The sequence below is a fragment of the Aspergillus pseudonomiae genome, assembly GCF_009193645.1.
Source record: "Aspergillus pseudonomiae strain CBS 119388 unplaced genomic scaffold BDV37scaffold_77, whole genome shotgun sequence".
Taxonomy (NCBI): Eukaryota; Fungi; Ascomycota; class Eurotiomycetes; order Eurotiales; family Aspergillaceae; genus Aspergillus; species Aspergillus pseudonomiae.
Window position 1 is genome coordinate 130,479 of NW_022476069.1, and position 15,488 is coordinate 145,966.

The 15,488-nt window shown below is 48.1% G+C and overlaps 7 protein-coding genes across 7 annotated transcripts; 3 read left to right on the plus strand and 4 right to left on the minus strand.

The window, feature by feature from the left end:
* Positions 1-1,009: 1,009 nt before the first annotated feature.
* On the minus strand, positions 1,010-2,285 carry BDV37DRAFT_296844 (NAD(P)/FAD-dependent oxidoreductase). Its single transcript, XM_032090201.1, has one exon. The coding sequence runs from the start codon at positions 2,229-2,231 to the stop codon at positions 1,017-1,019; it is 1,215 nt and encodes a 404-aa protein (XP_031937867.1). The 5' UTR covers positions 2,232-2,285; the 3' UTR covers positions 1,010-1,016.
* An 815-nt stretch (positions 2,286-3,100) lies between these two features.
* On the minus strand, positions 3,101-4,326 carry BDV37DRAFT_257438 (NADP-dependent oxidoreductase). Its single transcript, XM_032082947.1, has one exon. It carries the CDS (start codon positions 4,145-4,147, stop codon positions 3,122-3,124), a length of 1,026 nt encoding a protein of 341 aa, XP_031937868.1. The 5' UTR covers positions 4,148-4,326; the 3' UTR covers positions 3,101-3,121.
* Positions 4,327-5,001: 675 nt separating this feature from the next.
* On the plus strand, positions 5,002-6,951 carry BDV37DRAFT_286556 (HET domain-containing protein; the record flags this gene model as incomplete). Its single annotated transcript, XM_032087941.1, has 1 exon — positions 5,002-6,951. One exon carries the CDS (start codon positions 5,002-5,004, stop codon positions 6,949-6,951), a length of 1,950 nt encoding a protein of 649 aa, XP_031937869.1.
* A 402-nt stretch (positions 6,952-7,353) lies between these two features.
* On the minus strand, positions 7,354-8,533 carry BDV37DRAFT_257441 (PhzF family phenazine biosynthesis protein). The gene has a single exon (XM_032082948.1). The coding sequence runs from the start codon at positions 8,506-8,508 to the stop codon at positions 7,558-7,560; it is 951 nt and encodes a 316-aa protein (XP_031937870.1). The 5' UTR covers positions 8,509-8,533; the 3' UTR covers positions 7,354-7,557.
* Positions 8,534-9,498: 965 nt separating this feature from the next.
* Positions 9,499-12,168, plus strand: BDV37DRAFT_296846 (uncharacterized protein; the record flags this gene model as incomplete). Its single annotated transcript, XM_032090202.1, has 3 exons — positions 9,499-9,710; positions 9,769-9,823; positions 9,882-12,168. Exons 1-3 carry the CDS (start codon positions 9,545-9,547, stop codon positions 12,166-12,168), a joined length of 2,508 nt encoding a protein of 835 aa, XP_031937871.1. The 5' UTR covers positions 9,499-9,544.
* Positions 12,169-12,509: 341 nt separating this feature from the next.
* BDV37DRAFT_257445 (O-methyltransferase) lies at positions 12,510-13,900 on the plus strand. Its single transcript, XM_032082949.1, has 2 exons — positions 12,510-13,409; positions 13,479-13,900. Exons 1-2 carry the CDS (start codon positions 12,890-12,892, stop codon positions 13,688-13,690), a joined length of 732 nt encoding a protein of 243 aa, XP_031937872.1. The 5' UTR covers positions 12,510-12,889; the 3' UTR covers positions 13,691-13,900.
* Positions 13,862-14,914, minus strand: BDV37DRAFT_296849 (serine protease; the record flags this gene model as incomplete). Its single annotated transcript, XM_032090203.1, has 2 exons — positions 14,682-14,914; positions 13,862-14,542 (listed from the first exon to the last, which is right to left on the minus strand). The coding sequence occupies exons 1-2, from the start codon at positions 14,814-14,816 to the stop codon at positions 13,862-13,864; spliced, it is 816 nt and encodes a 271-aa protein (XP_031937873.1). The 5' UTR covers positions 14,817-14,914.
* Positions 14,915-15,488: the final 574 nt, after the last annotated feature.

Here is a 15,488-nt window from a genome sequence, read left to right on the forward strand (position 1 = left end):
TGAGGATACTGGAGGTCCAATTGTTCTCTCATCCCCGGTTCTAGCCTTGAGAGATGGCGAGATTGAACGGTTTTCCTGTCAGGTACCTTGGGGAAGTTGGGGTATAACCGGAATTTATATCGACGGCCTTTCCCGCTATGGGACAGGGGCTAATCTGCATCCGGCGCTAGTTGACTAGACCGTTATCCCCACTGTGTGATGGTTAGTTATTCTCCACCTTATCCGAGTGTCTTAAGACTACTTATCGGCTGCAGGTTTCCGAGGCATTATTAACTATGCATTTATGGAATGCATAAAACCTGCGATACGTATCTTTAATATCTGTGACCAGTATACCATATTTGTAGGCACCGTCTCATGAATTGAACTCTTGATAAGAATGCAACAATAGAAACATGGATATTTGATTCTAAGTAATATCCCTGTTAGAGCCAAGGATGCAAGACAAAATCCCGTCGTGAAACGGACTACACCTGAGATAGAGTAGCATTAATCGAATCTGTTATAGGCCCAGCTCACTGCATCGTGCAGCTCTATATATGGGGTCCATAATTGAACCATGCAGCTTATAATTATGATTTGCATTGGTGACTAAGACAATAATAGCACCTCTTCATAGCATCCTTGCGCGGCCCTGATGATCTACTAATGCTAGTCTGTTAAGGTGGATACCATGTAATACTCGACAGGGTCAGTGTTTGTTTACTCTATTTCATTACATCCTGGCTGGTATACATCCAGCTGTCTGCCTATAAATATTCCCAATCACATCAAATGTACGGTGCTTTAGATTGTACTACACTACATGGTAGATACCTTGGATATTGGCAATGGGTTCCCAAATTCCAGGCCTCAAATTTGGCTACGAATTGGTGTCCAGTACGTGATGAAAATGTCTTCCTTTGTTGTATAACTATATGCTAATGATGAAATACTTCCTTGATGTCCCATGATGCATCGCAAATCTAAGATCTATTATAATTGGAAGCGATGTATGAGGTCTCTATTTGGCAATATTAAGTCAAAACGGGACCAGGGCACTCCGGGTCAGCAGCAGCAAACGCTTCAGCACGATTCGCACTAGGTGGATATATCACGACGCGGTTAATGTTCTCCTTTATCGGTTTAGCCACGGATGCTTTGAACCTAACCGTGCGCTCCCAACCCTCAGTGACAACTGCTCCCCATGGCCCCAGATCAAGGCACGTTCCATAAGTAGGTTGAGAGTAGGGTTTCGCCGCAACGTTCAGCAGATCAGCAGCAGCATTGTGTCCGGCAAAGCGGCCAAGGCGCAAGGCATGCTGACAGGACATCATTGCATAGTGGCCGTTGTTATCTGTCTCAGCCAAGGCTGCATCACCTGCGACGAAGATCTCCTTCGCGGATGGGACACGCAGATCTGCATCGACGTGGAGACGACCAAGTTTGTCTTTCACGCCTGGTATTTGTTGGGTCAACGGGGTAGCTTCTACTCCGGCCGTCCAGAGGACCGTGAGGGAATCGATGCGCTCGCCGCTGGTAGTCACCACACCTTTGTCGTCCACTGACATAACTGCCTCCCCCAGCTTCGTTTCTACCCCTTGCTCTGCGAGAGCTTGGACAATAACTGGTCGTGGGTTGGCTCCTAGTTCGGGCCCAATTTCGGTTGCCTGTTCGATAATGACGACGCGAACCTCCGCATCCTGACCGAGGATCGAACGTAAGCGGCTTGGAAGCTCAGCTGCGATCTCAATACCCGTGAAACCGCCGCCTCCGATGACAACTGTATTGCGAGCCGGGCTAGGAGGACGCGCGGCCAGACTGTGCAGATGAGCCTCAAACTCTGCCGCTTCGCCGATTTGGTCGATGCTGAATGAGTGCTCACGAAGCCCTGGGATATTCGGACGTCTCAAGTGGCTGCCGGCTGCCAGCACGAGCCGGTCGTAGGAAAGGGTTGAGCACACTCCGGCCTGGTCCACAATCTTCACCAGGCGTTGCGGAACGCAGATTGTCTCGACGGTGCCTTTGACAAACTGGATACCTGTGACACGGAATAGATCCTCAAGTGGAGCACTCATGCTTTTTGCGTCTGGTTCGTACAATCGTGGACGTATGACTAGTGTTGGCTCTGGTGATACTACAGTCACTTCAATACCGGCAGCTTTCCCTCCGTTGAGGTCTATCAACCGCATGGCAGCGAGGGCGCTCCACATTCCGGCAAAGCCTGTTCCGATAACCACTATCCTCTGCATCTTGAGTGGTTCGTGATCTTGATAGAAACTTTGGCAGGGGATAGCTAGTGTTCCGGATATTAAGATATATCACACTTCGAGGTACTGTTGGTGTTTGTGTTGTGGAGTGAACTTTGGCCATGCCCATCGAGGTCCTTAAATAGGACTCTGAGGGTCACAGCTCGATGGAGACACTAAGCAACAATGTAATATTCGGCTAGCCCGGCATTTTGCGATGTTGACACAGCTTTTCGGATAGGATAGGCTATTAGAGAGTATGGGTTGCCGTAGGCTCGGGCCCGTAGCCTATCGGGAAACTGAGTGGAGTCATTGTATGGATAGGCCGGCCCCACAAGATTCCCGGCTATTATACGGAATACTACCAGCTCCTTTGGTTACCCTTACAGCATGCTCTCATAATAGTGGAATTTTATTGCAGTTCCACAAAATTGTGTTGTGTATCAAGCTGCTTAAGATGACTACCAGTCTCTACCATTCAATAAAACTTCCTATGGCCTGGGGTACACAAAGCAAAAATTGATAATAGCATAGAGTGTGGGACGCAGAATGTCGGGTATGTAGTACCGGAAGGACCTGGGCCTGTGGATGCAATAGGCTGTAGGAATGAGACGCAGGTAAGGCTCTGGGATGATAAGCACTCATACTAACCCGGTTACAATAAGATGTCAGGGCCTTTCTACAGAATCGTAGCCTCCGTAGGTAGCGAAGCGAAGCTAGGAAAAAAAGCAACTATTTCTCTTTCGCACATAATAGGTGGACTTATGTTCAAGTCCGGTTATACTTATTATGCTAAATTAGGTAAATTTGATATGCAGACAATGATAATCACGAAAAGCAAGTTTCCTCTGGAAGTGAAGTAGTTATCAATTCGCTGACATGCGGTCCCACATTTAAACCGTGAGTACCAACTTCCCACGTCCAGAATACCGCCCATTAGCATAATCGTACGCCTCCTGTACTTTTGAAAAGGGATAAGCCTCAACGACGAAAGACTGTACCGAGCCCAGATCCACAAGTTCGGCGATATAATGCAAGGCCTTGCTACTGCCTTTAACAATGAAGAACAAAGCACGAACACCATCCTTGCGTATTCCGCGCTTTTCATGCTCTTCGACAAAGTTAAAACTCGCCGAATCGACAGAGACCAACACCCCAGTCTCTTTCACATAGTCCCAACATTTGGCCAATACCTCTCCCCCAACCACATCAATAATGACATCGAACACCCCTCGGTAGTTATTCAGCATACTGTACTCAACCGCCTCATCAGCACCAAGATTGCGAAGGAACTCTTCATTCCGAGCATTCGAACTCGTGGCCGCCACAACATGTACTCCCGCTGCAGACGCCAGCTGAACGAGATAAATCCCTACCGCTCCAGCGGCACCGGTAATCAGCACCCGCTGGCCTTTCTGGCCAGAGGACTGGGCCTGGTTCTTAATAGCCTCCTCCGCTGAGGGCATAGGAATACCACCGTGATCAAACAATGCCTCATAGGCCGTCTGTGCGCTAAGAGGCAACGCCGCGGCCTGGTCGAAGGTCAAGGCTTTTGGCTTCAGGGCGAGTTCATCCTCGTTGAGAAGGGCGTATTCCGCCCATGCGGCTGCGCGGTCTGTAGCTGCCATGCCGAAAACCTCATCTCCCTGCTGGAATTTGCAGTCCGGGGAGAAGACCTCTGTCACGATTCCTGAGATGTCGTTGCCGATTATGGCATATTCGTGATAGTAGGTCTCAGGCCATGTAAGCATATCGCGGATTACGGTTGTGGCTTTGACGCGCACGAGGATGTCGCCGGGCTTTGATGGCTTGGGGATGGGGACATTGTGATCAAGATGTAAGGCTGAGGATGGAGCGGGGTTTGAGGGTGAGTAAGGGGTGGATGTTGGAGGAGCTGGATGGACACGAATGGCTCGCATGGTGGAGAATGGAGATCAGTGGTGTAGTTGTTTGCGACGTACTTCCGGAGTGGGAGTCGAGTGCTATAAGAATAGAAGCGATACGAGGCGTATCCGACATAGGCTATTGATAGGCTATACATAACTAGGGCATTGGCGTCAATTTCTTACTAAGCATGGGTAATAGTTGACATAACCCCAGTTAATGCCTGGATATCAACACGAGCGTAATTCCCATCTGGCCCATAGTTCTCAAACTAATAGAGATTCTTAAACATCTAACTCATGTTCAGGATTTCTTAGTGCAGGAAAATGCATTTAAAGCCCTACAGAAGGAGAATTTCAAAGACATTTCAGCCGAGACCCTTGGCATAGCGCAAAGTATAGAAAGTGAAACCGAGGTCCAGTCACATTTATGCGTGCAGCTTCCAGGCAATGATGTACTAATGGTCTTCGTCCTACTGCACAATGAGAGAGATTTGTGTTATTAGTAGGTAACTTGTTCTAGAGGGTAAATAAGCACTATTCTGTCGGATACAGGCACCCTGGGGGGAAATAGTCACGACGTCTGATTTGATGCCATGTTGACCCACGTCTTTTGATATCGGGGGGTCCCTCTCGAGAGTATCGGACACCACTGCTCACGATGGATGGTTATGCTAGCTCATTGACGGGTTCACACCCTCGCTAAATTGACAAATAACCGTAAGGAAAAGATCAGACCTGCATATACGGCAAAAAGCAACGAAGCCTTGCCAAGCCAGACCCCGCCATGTTCCACTACACAGACCTTAATTCAGCTCATGCGACATCCCTGAGACCTCTTTTACCAGCTTGCTTAATAGTCAGCATCTTATACGAGCACACTTCCTGTTATGGCTTCAACGTCGGAGTCCATCTATCGGCCGCTGGATCCGTCCAGGCCTGAGATCCGGCTGTTGAGGCTGCACCCCCGGCAAACAGCCAGCCCTGACGAAAGCCTGCAACTTACCATGTTTACCACCTCATTACACGACCAAAAGTATTTTGCTCTGTCGTATGTGTGGGGTGAGGACACTCCAAACAACCCAATCACAATCAACGGCCATAGCGCACCCGTGACTAAAAATCTATTCGAGTTTTTACTACATTACCGCGATCTTACAGAAGCGAACAGTACGTGGGAGCTCGCAGATATGCTCTTCTGGGTGGATGCCATCTGCATTAATCAGGAGGACATTCCCGAGAAAAACAGCCAGGTACTGCAGATGTCTTCAATCTACCGTTCTGCGGATGCGGTGCTGTCATGGTTAGGTGTGGAAGCGGATGACAGCGACTATGCCATAGAGGTGATGATTGATATAACCGGCAGAGTAGCTGCATCCCTTGATGGGGACGACCCTCTTTCATGGATGGCCCCTAGCCAGACCGAACTGTGGCAAAGAAACTCGGACGGCGACGAAATGGGAAATAAGTTCTGGGACGGCATTGTACAATTGGTGCGGCGGTCGTATTGGACGCGCGCATGGATAGTCCAAGAGATTGTGCTTGCAAGGAAAGTCACGATGCTCTGTGGCATGAGGTCTTTTCAGTTCCAGGACTTGGTCGCTATAGGCACATGGATTATGAGACTTCGCCCCTACGAATGCCCCTCATTTGTCCACATGAACATCTGGCTCTATCTATCAACTCCTCTCTACCAGGAAAACTATGGGCCAGCACAGGTCATGAAGTATGCTGAGATTATTCGGCTAGTAGAAGAAGCTGCAAGCACAGAAACGTTCAACACAGCATATAACTGGAAAAAGATCCTCATCGCCACACAAACAGCCCAGGCCTCAGACCCTAGAGATAAGCTCTACAGTATGGCCAGTATGTTGCGCCATGGTGTAACCCCGAACTATTCTATCTCGGCAGAGGAGACGTTCTGCAAATTTGCAAAGATGTGCCTTGAGGCAGACGGTAGATTGGACATACTGCTATTTGCAGGCCACGGTTTTGTCAATGATAAAACAGAGGTGTTGGGGCACCATCTGTTCTTACCTTCGTGGGTTCCAAATTGGGATCTGTTGTCGAAGGCAAGGATGTGGACTCCAGTTCCCGCTCAAATGGCGAGTTTCGATGCTGATGGATTTATGCTGAAACAGAATATACCACCACTCTCTTGCTATGAAAATACCCTAGAGGCTCCTGGGACTCACTTGAGTGAGGTCTCAACGCACGTATACTTTTGGGGTGACACTAAAAGCTTTGCTCAATTCTGGATAGATTATATTGAGGCTCATAAAGATCAACGGGATGATAGAGGAGTTCGGGTCTTCCTCACTATTATAAGGCTGCTGCTTTTTGACCAAGTCCCTGACAGTGATATGCAGCTTGGTCTAAACCCTGAACCCTCGGTATTGGAAAGGGCAATTGCCTATATGTCATTCGTATTACTGAATATGGATGTAGGGTCCGCTAAGTTTCTACAGGATACCAGGACCATCCAATATCTAGATCAGCCAATTGATGGAACTCGACTACGGAGGCTTTTGGATAGTGACAGCAGTAAACATTGGAGTATGAGCAGTCTCGCACAACTCTCAAGTTCGTTTATAGTACTCCGAATGTGCTATGCGTTTTTTGAGACTAGCCAAGGGCATCGTGGGTGGGGCCCTCCTGGAACATGCAAGGGGGATATCATCGGCATCCTCTTTGGTTGTGAGACACCTGTTGTTCTGAGAAAGATAGATTCACACTATATTTACATTGGAGCCTGTTATGTTGTGGGAATCATGGATGGCGATCCGTTGGCTGGCATTGAGAAGGGTTCCCCCCGTATCAAGCGGTTTAAAATTGTTTGAAAGTGACGGCTATAGGATTTGCTTGAGAGTTGGATAACGTATGATGATGGCTTGGAGGCTGTGGCCTATGACTTGTGGTCTTTCCCCCCATCGTCATGGATAAGTTGTATAACCCTCTTTGAATCTACAGTCTCAGACTTCCTCACCATCCTCTAACTGCTAAACTACATTCAACTATGGTTATTCTCCTCGTATTCCGCCCCTTGTCCGTGATGCCCAAACTCTCCCTTAGCCAGTTCTTGAACTTGGCCAGTGTTACCCAGCCGTCCTAAATTCAAAGCATGTCTGTCTAGCCTCGCCTCGCTGCTAAACAACTAGGGTCTTGGTGGGCTAAAGATAAAATCGTGCACTATGGTCAGACCTCGCAAGATGAGGTCGTCCAGCGTCTTCCGGACTATCTGCTTCTATCGCGCTACTGCTTGCGTTCATAGTCGGACAGGATGTGAAGAATTCGGGATTTCTGTATGACATGAAACAGAGAAGAGTAGTGGCTGATAGCTTGATGGTGAAGAAAGACTTCTTTGGCTACTGAATGCTTGTATTATCTGGCTCAAGGACGACTGACCAGGCGGATAGCCTGAAACCCCTTCGAAATGCACAAATTACTCAAACAACAGGGACAAGTATACTTCCCTTCATGATCTGTCTGGCCTTTCCCCCGAGATGTACCTCCCTTACCCTCCTCACCCCATCTTCTCCGACATCAACCCTAACCTCGACTGCAATATCACTCTGCCGCCCCATCTCAACGCCCTGCGTTACTTGGAACTGAATGCTTGTCTCGCTATACTCATGAAGTGCAAGATAGCTAGTCAATGCACACGCCGCCGACCCTGTAGCCGGATCTTCCATTTGATCTTCCATCATCCTCGTTCTCAATTGAACAGTCCTTACCCCAGCATCTGAGACACTCGTTCCCATTACCACGTAATAGTACCTCCCAATGAAGGTCTCACTCCACTCTACATCAACAAGGTCGCTCACTGCACAGGGGAAAGCGCCCGGGTAGACCTGAGACAACAGATCCAGACTCGGGAGGCGGACAAGAGCAAAGGTCATGCCCTTAACGATGCTGAAGATCGGGGCCTGGAGCTCCGCAGAGCGGATCTCGGACGTGGGGTGCAGCTTGTCCACACGGAGGGTCGACTCAATGTCGCCGAGGACCTTCGAGTTGAGATGGGTGTCGTGCGGAATAGAAGCGCTAACCAGCCCTTCTGCGTCGGAGTGGATGGCAATGGGGCCGGCTTTGGTGATTAGCTTGTTGATTCCCTGCGCCTGAAGGTAGCTGGCCGTGCCGATGGTGGGATGGCCGGCAAAGGGGAGTTCCTTGTTCGTCGTGAAAATGTCGATGCGACGGGTGTGTGGATCTGAATCGTTGCTTGGGTCGACATCGTGGATGAAAACTGATTCTGAGAGGTTGAATTCTCGGGCAATGGTCTGCTTCTGGGCCTGGGAGAGCGGGTGCTCTGGAGAAAGGTGGACGACGCCCAGGGGATTGCCCTTGAACGGCGTGGTGGTGAAAACGTCGAGAGTGACAAAGTTGAGATGAGTAGCCATTGTGGGTAATTCAGGAAGATTGGAATCTAGAAAGGAAACAAGAAAAAAAATAAAGAAAGTGGATGCCATCGTATTCTTAAATAGCGCCTCGTGAGTCATGCACGCTAGTCATCTCGATGCTTAGGGCTACCTAAGTTCGATTTCGTATACTGAACCATCCTGTAGATACTTCTCAAATTGATTTAAACATTGTACCAGGTGCACTTTAATTGCTCAACTTGCTTATACAGTTCTACAACTCTTCATGTTATTGAACTTCGCTAATTTTAAAGTGGCATACCTTAACCTAACCGCCGTAACGTAGCCAAAGTTAAGTAGGTTAAGGTTAAAAGTAGGTTAACCGCGGTTAACCACGGACGGAGGTTGAACCCTATCAACTGTTCAGCCATTTGAAGTCTACGATTCAACGTAGTAAAGTCTTTTACCGTGCTATGCCATATAAGCATAAGGCGATGCTATATAATAGATGGGCTTCCCATAGTATTAGACAAAGAAGTCTCATCCTGACGTAAGCATGGATCTTTGACTTAGAAGTTAGGGCCTGCAGGCCACAATCTACAACGTTCTGGGCACCCCACTGCTTTCTTGCTCGTATATGAGAGATTCTATCACGTAATTTTGATTTCTCTTGTTACGTTTCTTTATTACTAAGCACTAATATTTACTATTTCTAGTTTCGCCCTTTTGTTGGTCCTATATGTTAATACTTTTTACTGTCCTTAGATTGCTTCTATAGTTCAATCCTTGGGACTCTCTGTAACCTGGTATATGGCCAAATTATTTTCCTTGCGATAAGAGATGAGCACACTGCACGCCGCTGGCGCCTAAGCTATAAGCATGAATAACACACAGATTGGACTCCATACGGTGTATTTCAATATTTTTCTGGTGGACATATATTTTATCACGATGGGTATCAAATCAAGATCGTCATGGGTCCCGTGACTCGAGGATGACTCAGCGATTCTGGGACAGCATTTATTGTCAAAGCGAATCTCTTCAACTTAACGTCTCAAGGCCTGGGCAAGCTTTGCCGATGCCGACCAGAAAGAAACATAAGATGCCACCTGTGGAGAGAACTGGGGGAAGGCAGACTCGTCAAAATGCCTCCTCCCCGAGCAAGAAGAATAGATTGTTCCGTTGCCAATTTTGTGCTAGAGAATTCCAACGGAACGAGCACCTGCAACGACATGAACGGCTACGTAGGGATTCCAATTCTTTAGTACCCAACAGACACGAACCCTCGCTCACATACTACAGACACGAAGGAAAAACCCTTTGGTTGTACTGCCTGCCCAGAAACTTTTACCCGAAGGTAAAAGCAGATACAGATCCTCCTTAGTTGTATATACGGCTAAAGATGGCTGAACCAGTGACCTCCTCGCACGTCACCTACGCCTCTGCCATCCTGCTACTTCGACAACCGCCCATGGCTCTGGGACTCCTTTGAATCATCGCCGCAAATCGCCGGAGCATTCTGGTTATGCTCTCCATGGCGCAGAAAGCACACCGCACCATACCCATACAGGACAAGACACGGCCCTCACTGTCAACGACGATTCAGGTCATTCTTCGTCCATGCTACCAACCCCCGACACATGCTTGGTTCCTGTCTCAGATGCATTCACCTCAAGTCTATCCAGAACTGATACGGATAATTCAGCCGCAATGTCCGTAGAGGCTCCTGTCAGCTCGTCACAGGCACTGTGGGACCAGTCGGCCCCCAATTTTGGAGATTTCACTCACATCCTTGACAATATGACTGTACCATCACCATTGATCTATGGCCAGCCAGCCTTGCCACTGCCAACATTCTCCCTAATTGATGAGCCGGGTCCTCAGCCTTCCGGTATTCGTTGGCAACTTCCCAGTACTACTTCATCTGATGTAGCCCCAGTTCGTCCACAAGTCCCGAATTTATTTGATGAATTCTCGTCGACATTTCCCTCATTTGATATATCGCCGTCGGTGAAAACTTACAAGGATCCATGGCACATCACGCAACAGCACTGGGACAAAGTCTTTGCACAAATTCAAGTCTTTAGTCCTCTCATTCCGCCGGAATTTGTGCTTCAGTCACGCCATACTTTGACCCGTTATCTCGGGACATACTTCTCGGGATTCCACCGCCATTTGCCCTTTCTTCACATCCCTACATTTTCACTGGAAAGGTGCCCAGTTGAATTACTACTAGCTATGGCGGTTATTGGAGCCCAGTCTAATTTCGAACATGATAATGCGAGAATGCTGTTCGAAACGTCTTATGCCATAGTCCAAGAACGTCTGCGTAATCGCAAAGCCGAGCTTCGTCATAGGTCATTTCCAATGGAAGATGAGGCACCGACCGAATTGCAACCCGGCCAGCCTTGGATGGAACGCTCTTTCTCTGTACCAGAACTCCCGTCAGACTCGACTGCGGGCCAGGCCTGCATCCCTCAATTCCAGCCACTGCCTGCTGCACAGACACTGCTCTTGCTTATGGCAATGGCAACGTGGGGGAATTCAAAAGCCATCTACAACAAAGCTTTTGGTCTACAGAACACGATAGTCAACCTTGTGCGAGAGGAAGAATTTCTGAAGGTGCAAACCCGGACACAGGAAGGCATTACCTGGGCTCAATGGGTTCAAATTGAAGGCTTCAAGAGGACAATCGCTATCATATACTGTTTTTTAAATTTCCACACAATAGCGAATGACACCCCTCCTCCTATTCGAACCTCAGAACTTAATATCGATCTTCCTTCGCGCGAAGCTGATTGGGCGGCCCGAACCGAGAAGGAGTGGCAGGAACTCCGGGCTAGATCCGAACCTGAGCCACAATTTCAATCCTATTTCTCAAACCTCTTCTTAGAGCCCAAGGAAGACAACGAAATTCTCAAGGGATATTCCTCACTCGGTGGATACACCCTAATATTGGCCTTGATTCAACACATCTACTTCCTACGCGAGTTGAGCAAATGCAGACCTGGCTCAGAACAGAGCCTGTCTCCTCCAGATGCCGCCAGTGTGGAGCAAGCACTGAAGAACTGGCAGAATGGATGGTATAAAGACCCAGAATCATCCCTTCGTCCTGGGAGTCCACATGGCCCGATTTCCTTCAACTCGACAGCTTTGCTTCGAATGGCCTATATTCGGTTGGTTGTTGATGTAGGTCCGTGGCGCGCGCTCAACACCCATAATCCCTACGAAATTGCGATGTCTATACACCAAAGTCCGCCCCTAACACCGTCTCCTAAACTAGCACGCGCAGTGCTATACGCTGCGCATGCACTCAGCATTCCAGTCAAGATTGGTGTTAGCATCGTCACACGGAGTCAGGCTTTTAGATGGTCCCTTCAGCATTCGCTCTGTGCCCTTGAGTGCGCTTTCGTGGTTAGCAAGTGGTTGTTTGCTATACAAAATCGCCTGGCCGAGGCGCCCCTCGATAAGGAGGAAGCAACGTTGATCGCTTACCTCGATGATATTGTAACAGAAGCAGACCCTGCAACTTGTTTGGTGAGAGGGAGCGGGAAGGCACCTCACCTTTTTGAACTATGTGTTCGGGTCATTAAGCTTTGGGCAAAACTTCTGAGTGGAGAAGCACATTGGGATGTAGTACGCATGATTGGGAAGGTGTTAGAAGCATATGGCTACATCCTAGAGAACGAGCTCTTAATGTAATCGAAATTTCAATAAAAGTTGAATACCCGTGACAATAACACTTTGAATCAAGCTAACTGCATTTGAGTTTTCAACTGTTGCTCATATCTATACTATCATTCAAAGCTTTGAATAAAAATATATGTATAAGCGAAGTAGATGGACCCAGTTCTCCAAGATGCCAAGGCAGGCTGCTCCCCACTTTCATCAGGCACGAAAAAGCCCTAAATGAGGGGCACCAGAAATACTGTCTTGGCGTTATGGGGAATCATACACTAATTGAGTCATCGTTCGGTCCTCAAATTGCAATATCCACGCGCTCGAGGATAACACTATGCCTGATATCAATGATGATATGTCGGCGGGCCTTTTGGGGCGCAGATAAAATGAGAACTGTCGTTGGATTCAATACTTGAGTTTAACGATGTAGGGACAAGCTTTGAAGTCCCGAAAGGCCGAGCCGAGATCTCTGCGGAGAGACATTAGGACCCAGAAGCGATGCTAACGGTATCCAGTCTAGCTCTAAGTCTCCAAGAAGCCAAGACTGCCGACCGTATAACTGGGCGCATAGAACGTGCGGAAGACAACCAACTTTTCGAAATGTACCTGCTTCTATATAGTATGGTGAACTTGACAACAACTTGAGTCACCACATTACCCCCTGTATCCGCCAGAGACCATAAACAGTGCTGCCTTCGGTCAGGTTCCCACCCTGATCCACGTCAACATCTTCCACTTCGACATGTCCTCCTCGTCACCTGTGGATGCACCATCCCATGTGCTAGAGCTCCTGTCAAGACTCCATAAAGTGTCGTTGGAGCAGGAAGCTGCCATTGATAAAACTGGCAAGGTCTTCTCGGCCACGGTCATAGGAGACTTCGAAGACAAGCTTCCTGACAAGGATGCAACGGCCGAGTTCGACAAGCTGATGCTTGATAAATTCATCGCCCTCGATGAAGATAAGTGTCAGTTTGTATATCAATTAATCAACGCGATGGGAGCCACCAACGTGGTGGAGGCAGGGACTAGTTTCGGTGTCAGCACTATCTATCTGGCCCTCGCGGTAGCCAAAACGAAAGCCGCGACAGGAAAGCCTGGTACGGTCATCGCAACTGAGAAAGAGCCGGAGAAGGCAAAAATTGCAAGAGACTATTGGAAGGAGTGTGGCTCCGTGGTGGAAAACGAGATTGATCTTCGCGAGGGCGATCTCCTAGAAACCCTGAAGGAGAACCTGCCAGAAGTTGACTTACTCTTACTGGACAGTAAGTATCCGTTTCTTACATGGTGCTGTTCTTAGCGTCATTGTCGGGCAAGAACTAATCACCTACTAGTCTGGTCGAAACTTGCCCTCCCAACGCTCAAAACAGTCCAACCGCGTCTGCGGCACGGCGCCGTGGTCCTCACCGACAACACTATCTCGGGTGCGCAGGGATATGCGGACTTACTGGCCTACCTCAGAGAACCAAGGAATAGCTTCCGCAACATGACTTTGCCCTTCACGAATGGGTTCGAAATGAGTGTTTATCTACCAGAGAACAAATAATACACAACTGCACAAGTCTCTGTGTAATAATAATATCACGATATGATTTGCTATTATATTATATTTCAGTTCATTAAATACAACATTGAAATTGTGATGGCCATTGAAACTCTATTCATTTTTTACATCCTGTCCTTTGACGCAGAATTACACACCAGCAACGCTTTGTAACTACTGACTCTTAATCCAAGATTGAATGCTAGATTTGGCAACATCAGTGAATACGTCCGGAAGACCAAGTAGGTTGCACCCATTAGTCTGCGAGATGATTCCAGCAAGTTTACCACCGCAAGTAACCGGGCCACCACGGTCCCCTGGACAGGTACCTTTACCAGCTTCGGAGCCACCACATATCATACGGTCGGTGATTTGGCCGGCATAAGTCTCATTGCATTTCTCTCGGTTCACGATAGGCAGTGTAACTGATTGTAATTGTCCTTCCAGGTCACCCCAGCCAGAAGCCACACATTCAGCCCCATCCGCTGGCTCCTGGCCAGACTGGACAAATTCAGCCAGCTTGACAGTCGGACCGGATGTGATAGAGGAAGATAATTGGAGCACGGTAACGTCGAAATCATTGCTGGTTGGCTTGAATTGAGGATGCCGGGAAATCTTTGATACCGTAATTGCATACCCTCCAGATGATGTTTGGCTTGAGCCTGCCCTCACGGAAAAGCTTGTGGGTGATGCCTCTAGGCCATATACGCATTGTGCAGAAGTAACAACACAGTTTCCGCTGATAATAGCACCAGCACAGGTATATGCGCCTGATTTCGAAATGCTGACTAGATAGGGAAGGTCGTTGATCGTAGCAGGTGAACCACCTAAAACTTCTGTAGAGCCCAGGACACCCTGTAGGAAAGGTATAAGAGAGAGAGAAGAAAAGTGGATTTCATGTTGATTGACTTTTTTTAGGAGACAAATGTTTGGTGACAGAAAAAAGGTGATGACGAGAGCTCGTCTTAAGAGAGAGGAACGGGATGACTGTCACCAGGGCTTTTATACTCAAATCTCCTGTGGTGTGCATTGTTATTCTTAGCTTTCCAATTCCGCTTGAAAGTTCGACTCTTGATAGCTTTTCAGTAGTTTCTCGCTTACCGTGCAAGGTTGAAGGATCTGCAAGCATTCCTCCCAGACTTTCCTCCTCGACAGCTCGTGATCTGAACCATTAAGTAGCTACCTATCAAACCAAACTAAACTTAGGAGTGCAATAGATTCTACGTTGTTAATTGACCGTGAATGCTGGAGGATATCATGATCTTAGTTCTCGTGGTCGGGCTCGAGCGAGGTACAATTTTGTGGCATGGCGAACGGAAACAATAGAACTCATAGCCACCGTATGGGGCTAGGCCCATTCTTGTGGTACTCTGGGATATGTCTCTGATTGGAATTAGATTGATGCACAGTCCACGATCGACTCTTTAGTGGCTAGCTGTCGTGGGCCGGCCCATCCCGGAGATTCCCGCACTGATCAATGGGATGGATAGTGGCCAATTATAAGGAACCTCGAGCTGACAAGAGACAATACCAGTATGGATCTTCGGCTCAATTCGGGGTGCAGCTCTGAAGGGGCCAAAATTTAGGGTTTAGGGTCTGAGACCTTCGGAGCTCTACCGCCTTGGCCATATAATAGGGGCTGTGAAGGCGCTATAAACATACACCCTATCGATCCATCCACCTGATTGATCGTACTCTCCCCCTTCTTAGGACTTGGTTTTCCATTGACCGCATGCATTATGTTTCAGTCATCTTCGGACGTAATAATTTATATTGCTCTTTTTGACGGGGTTGACGCTTT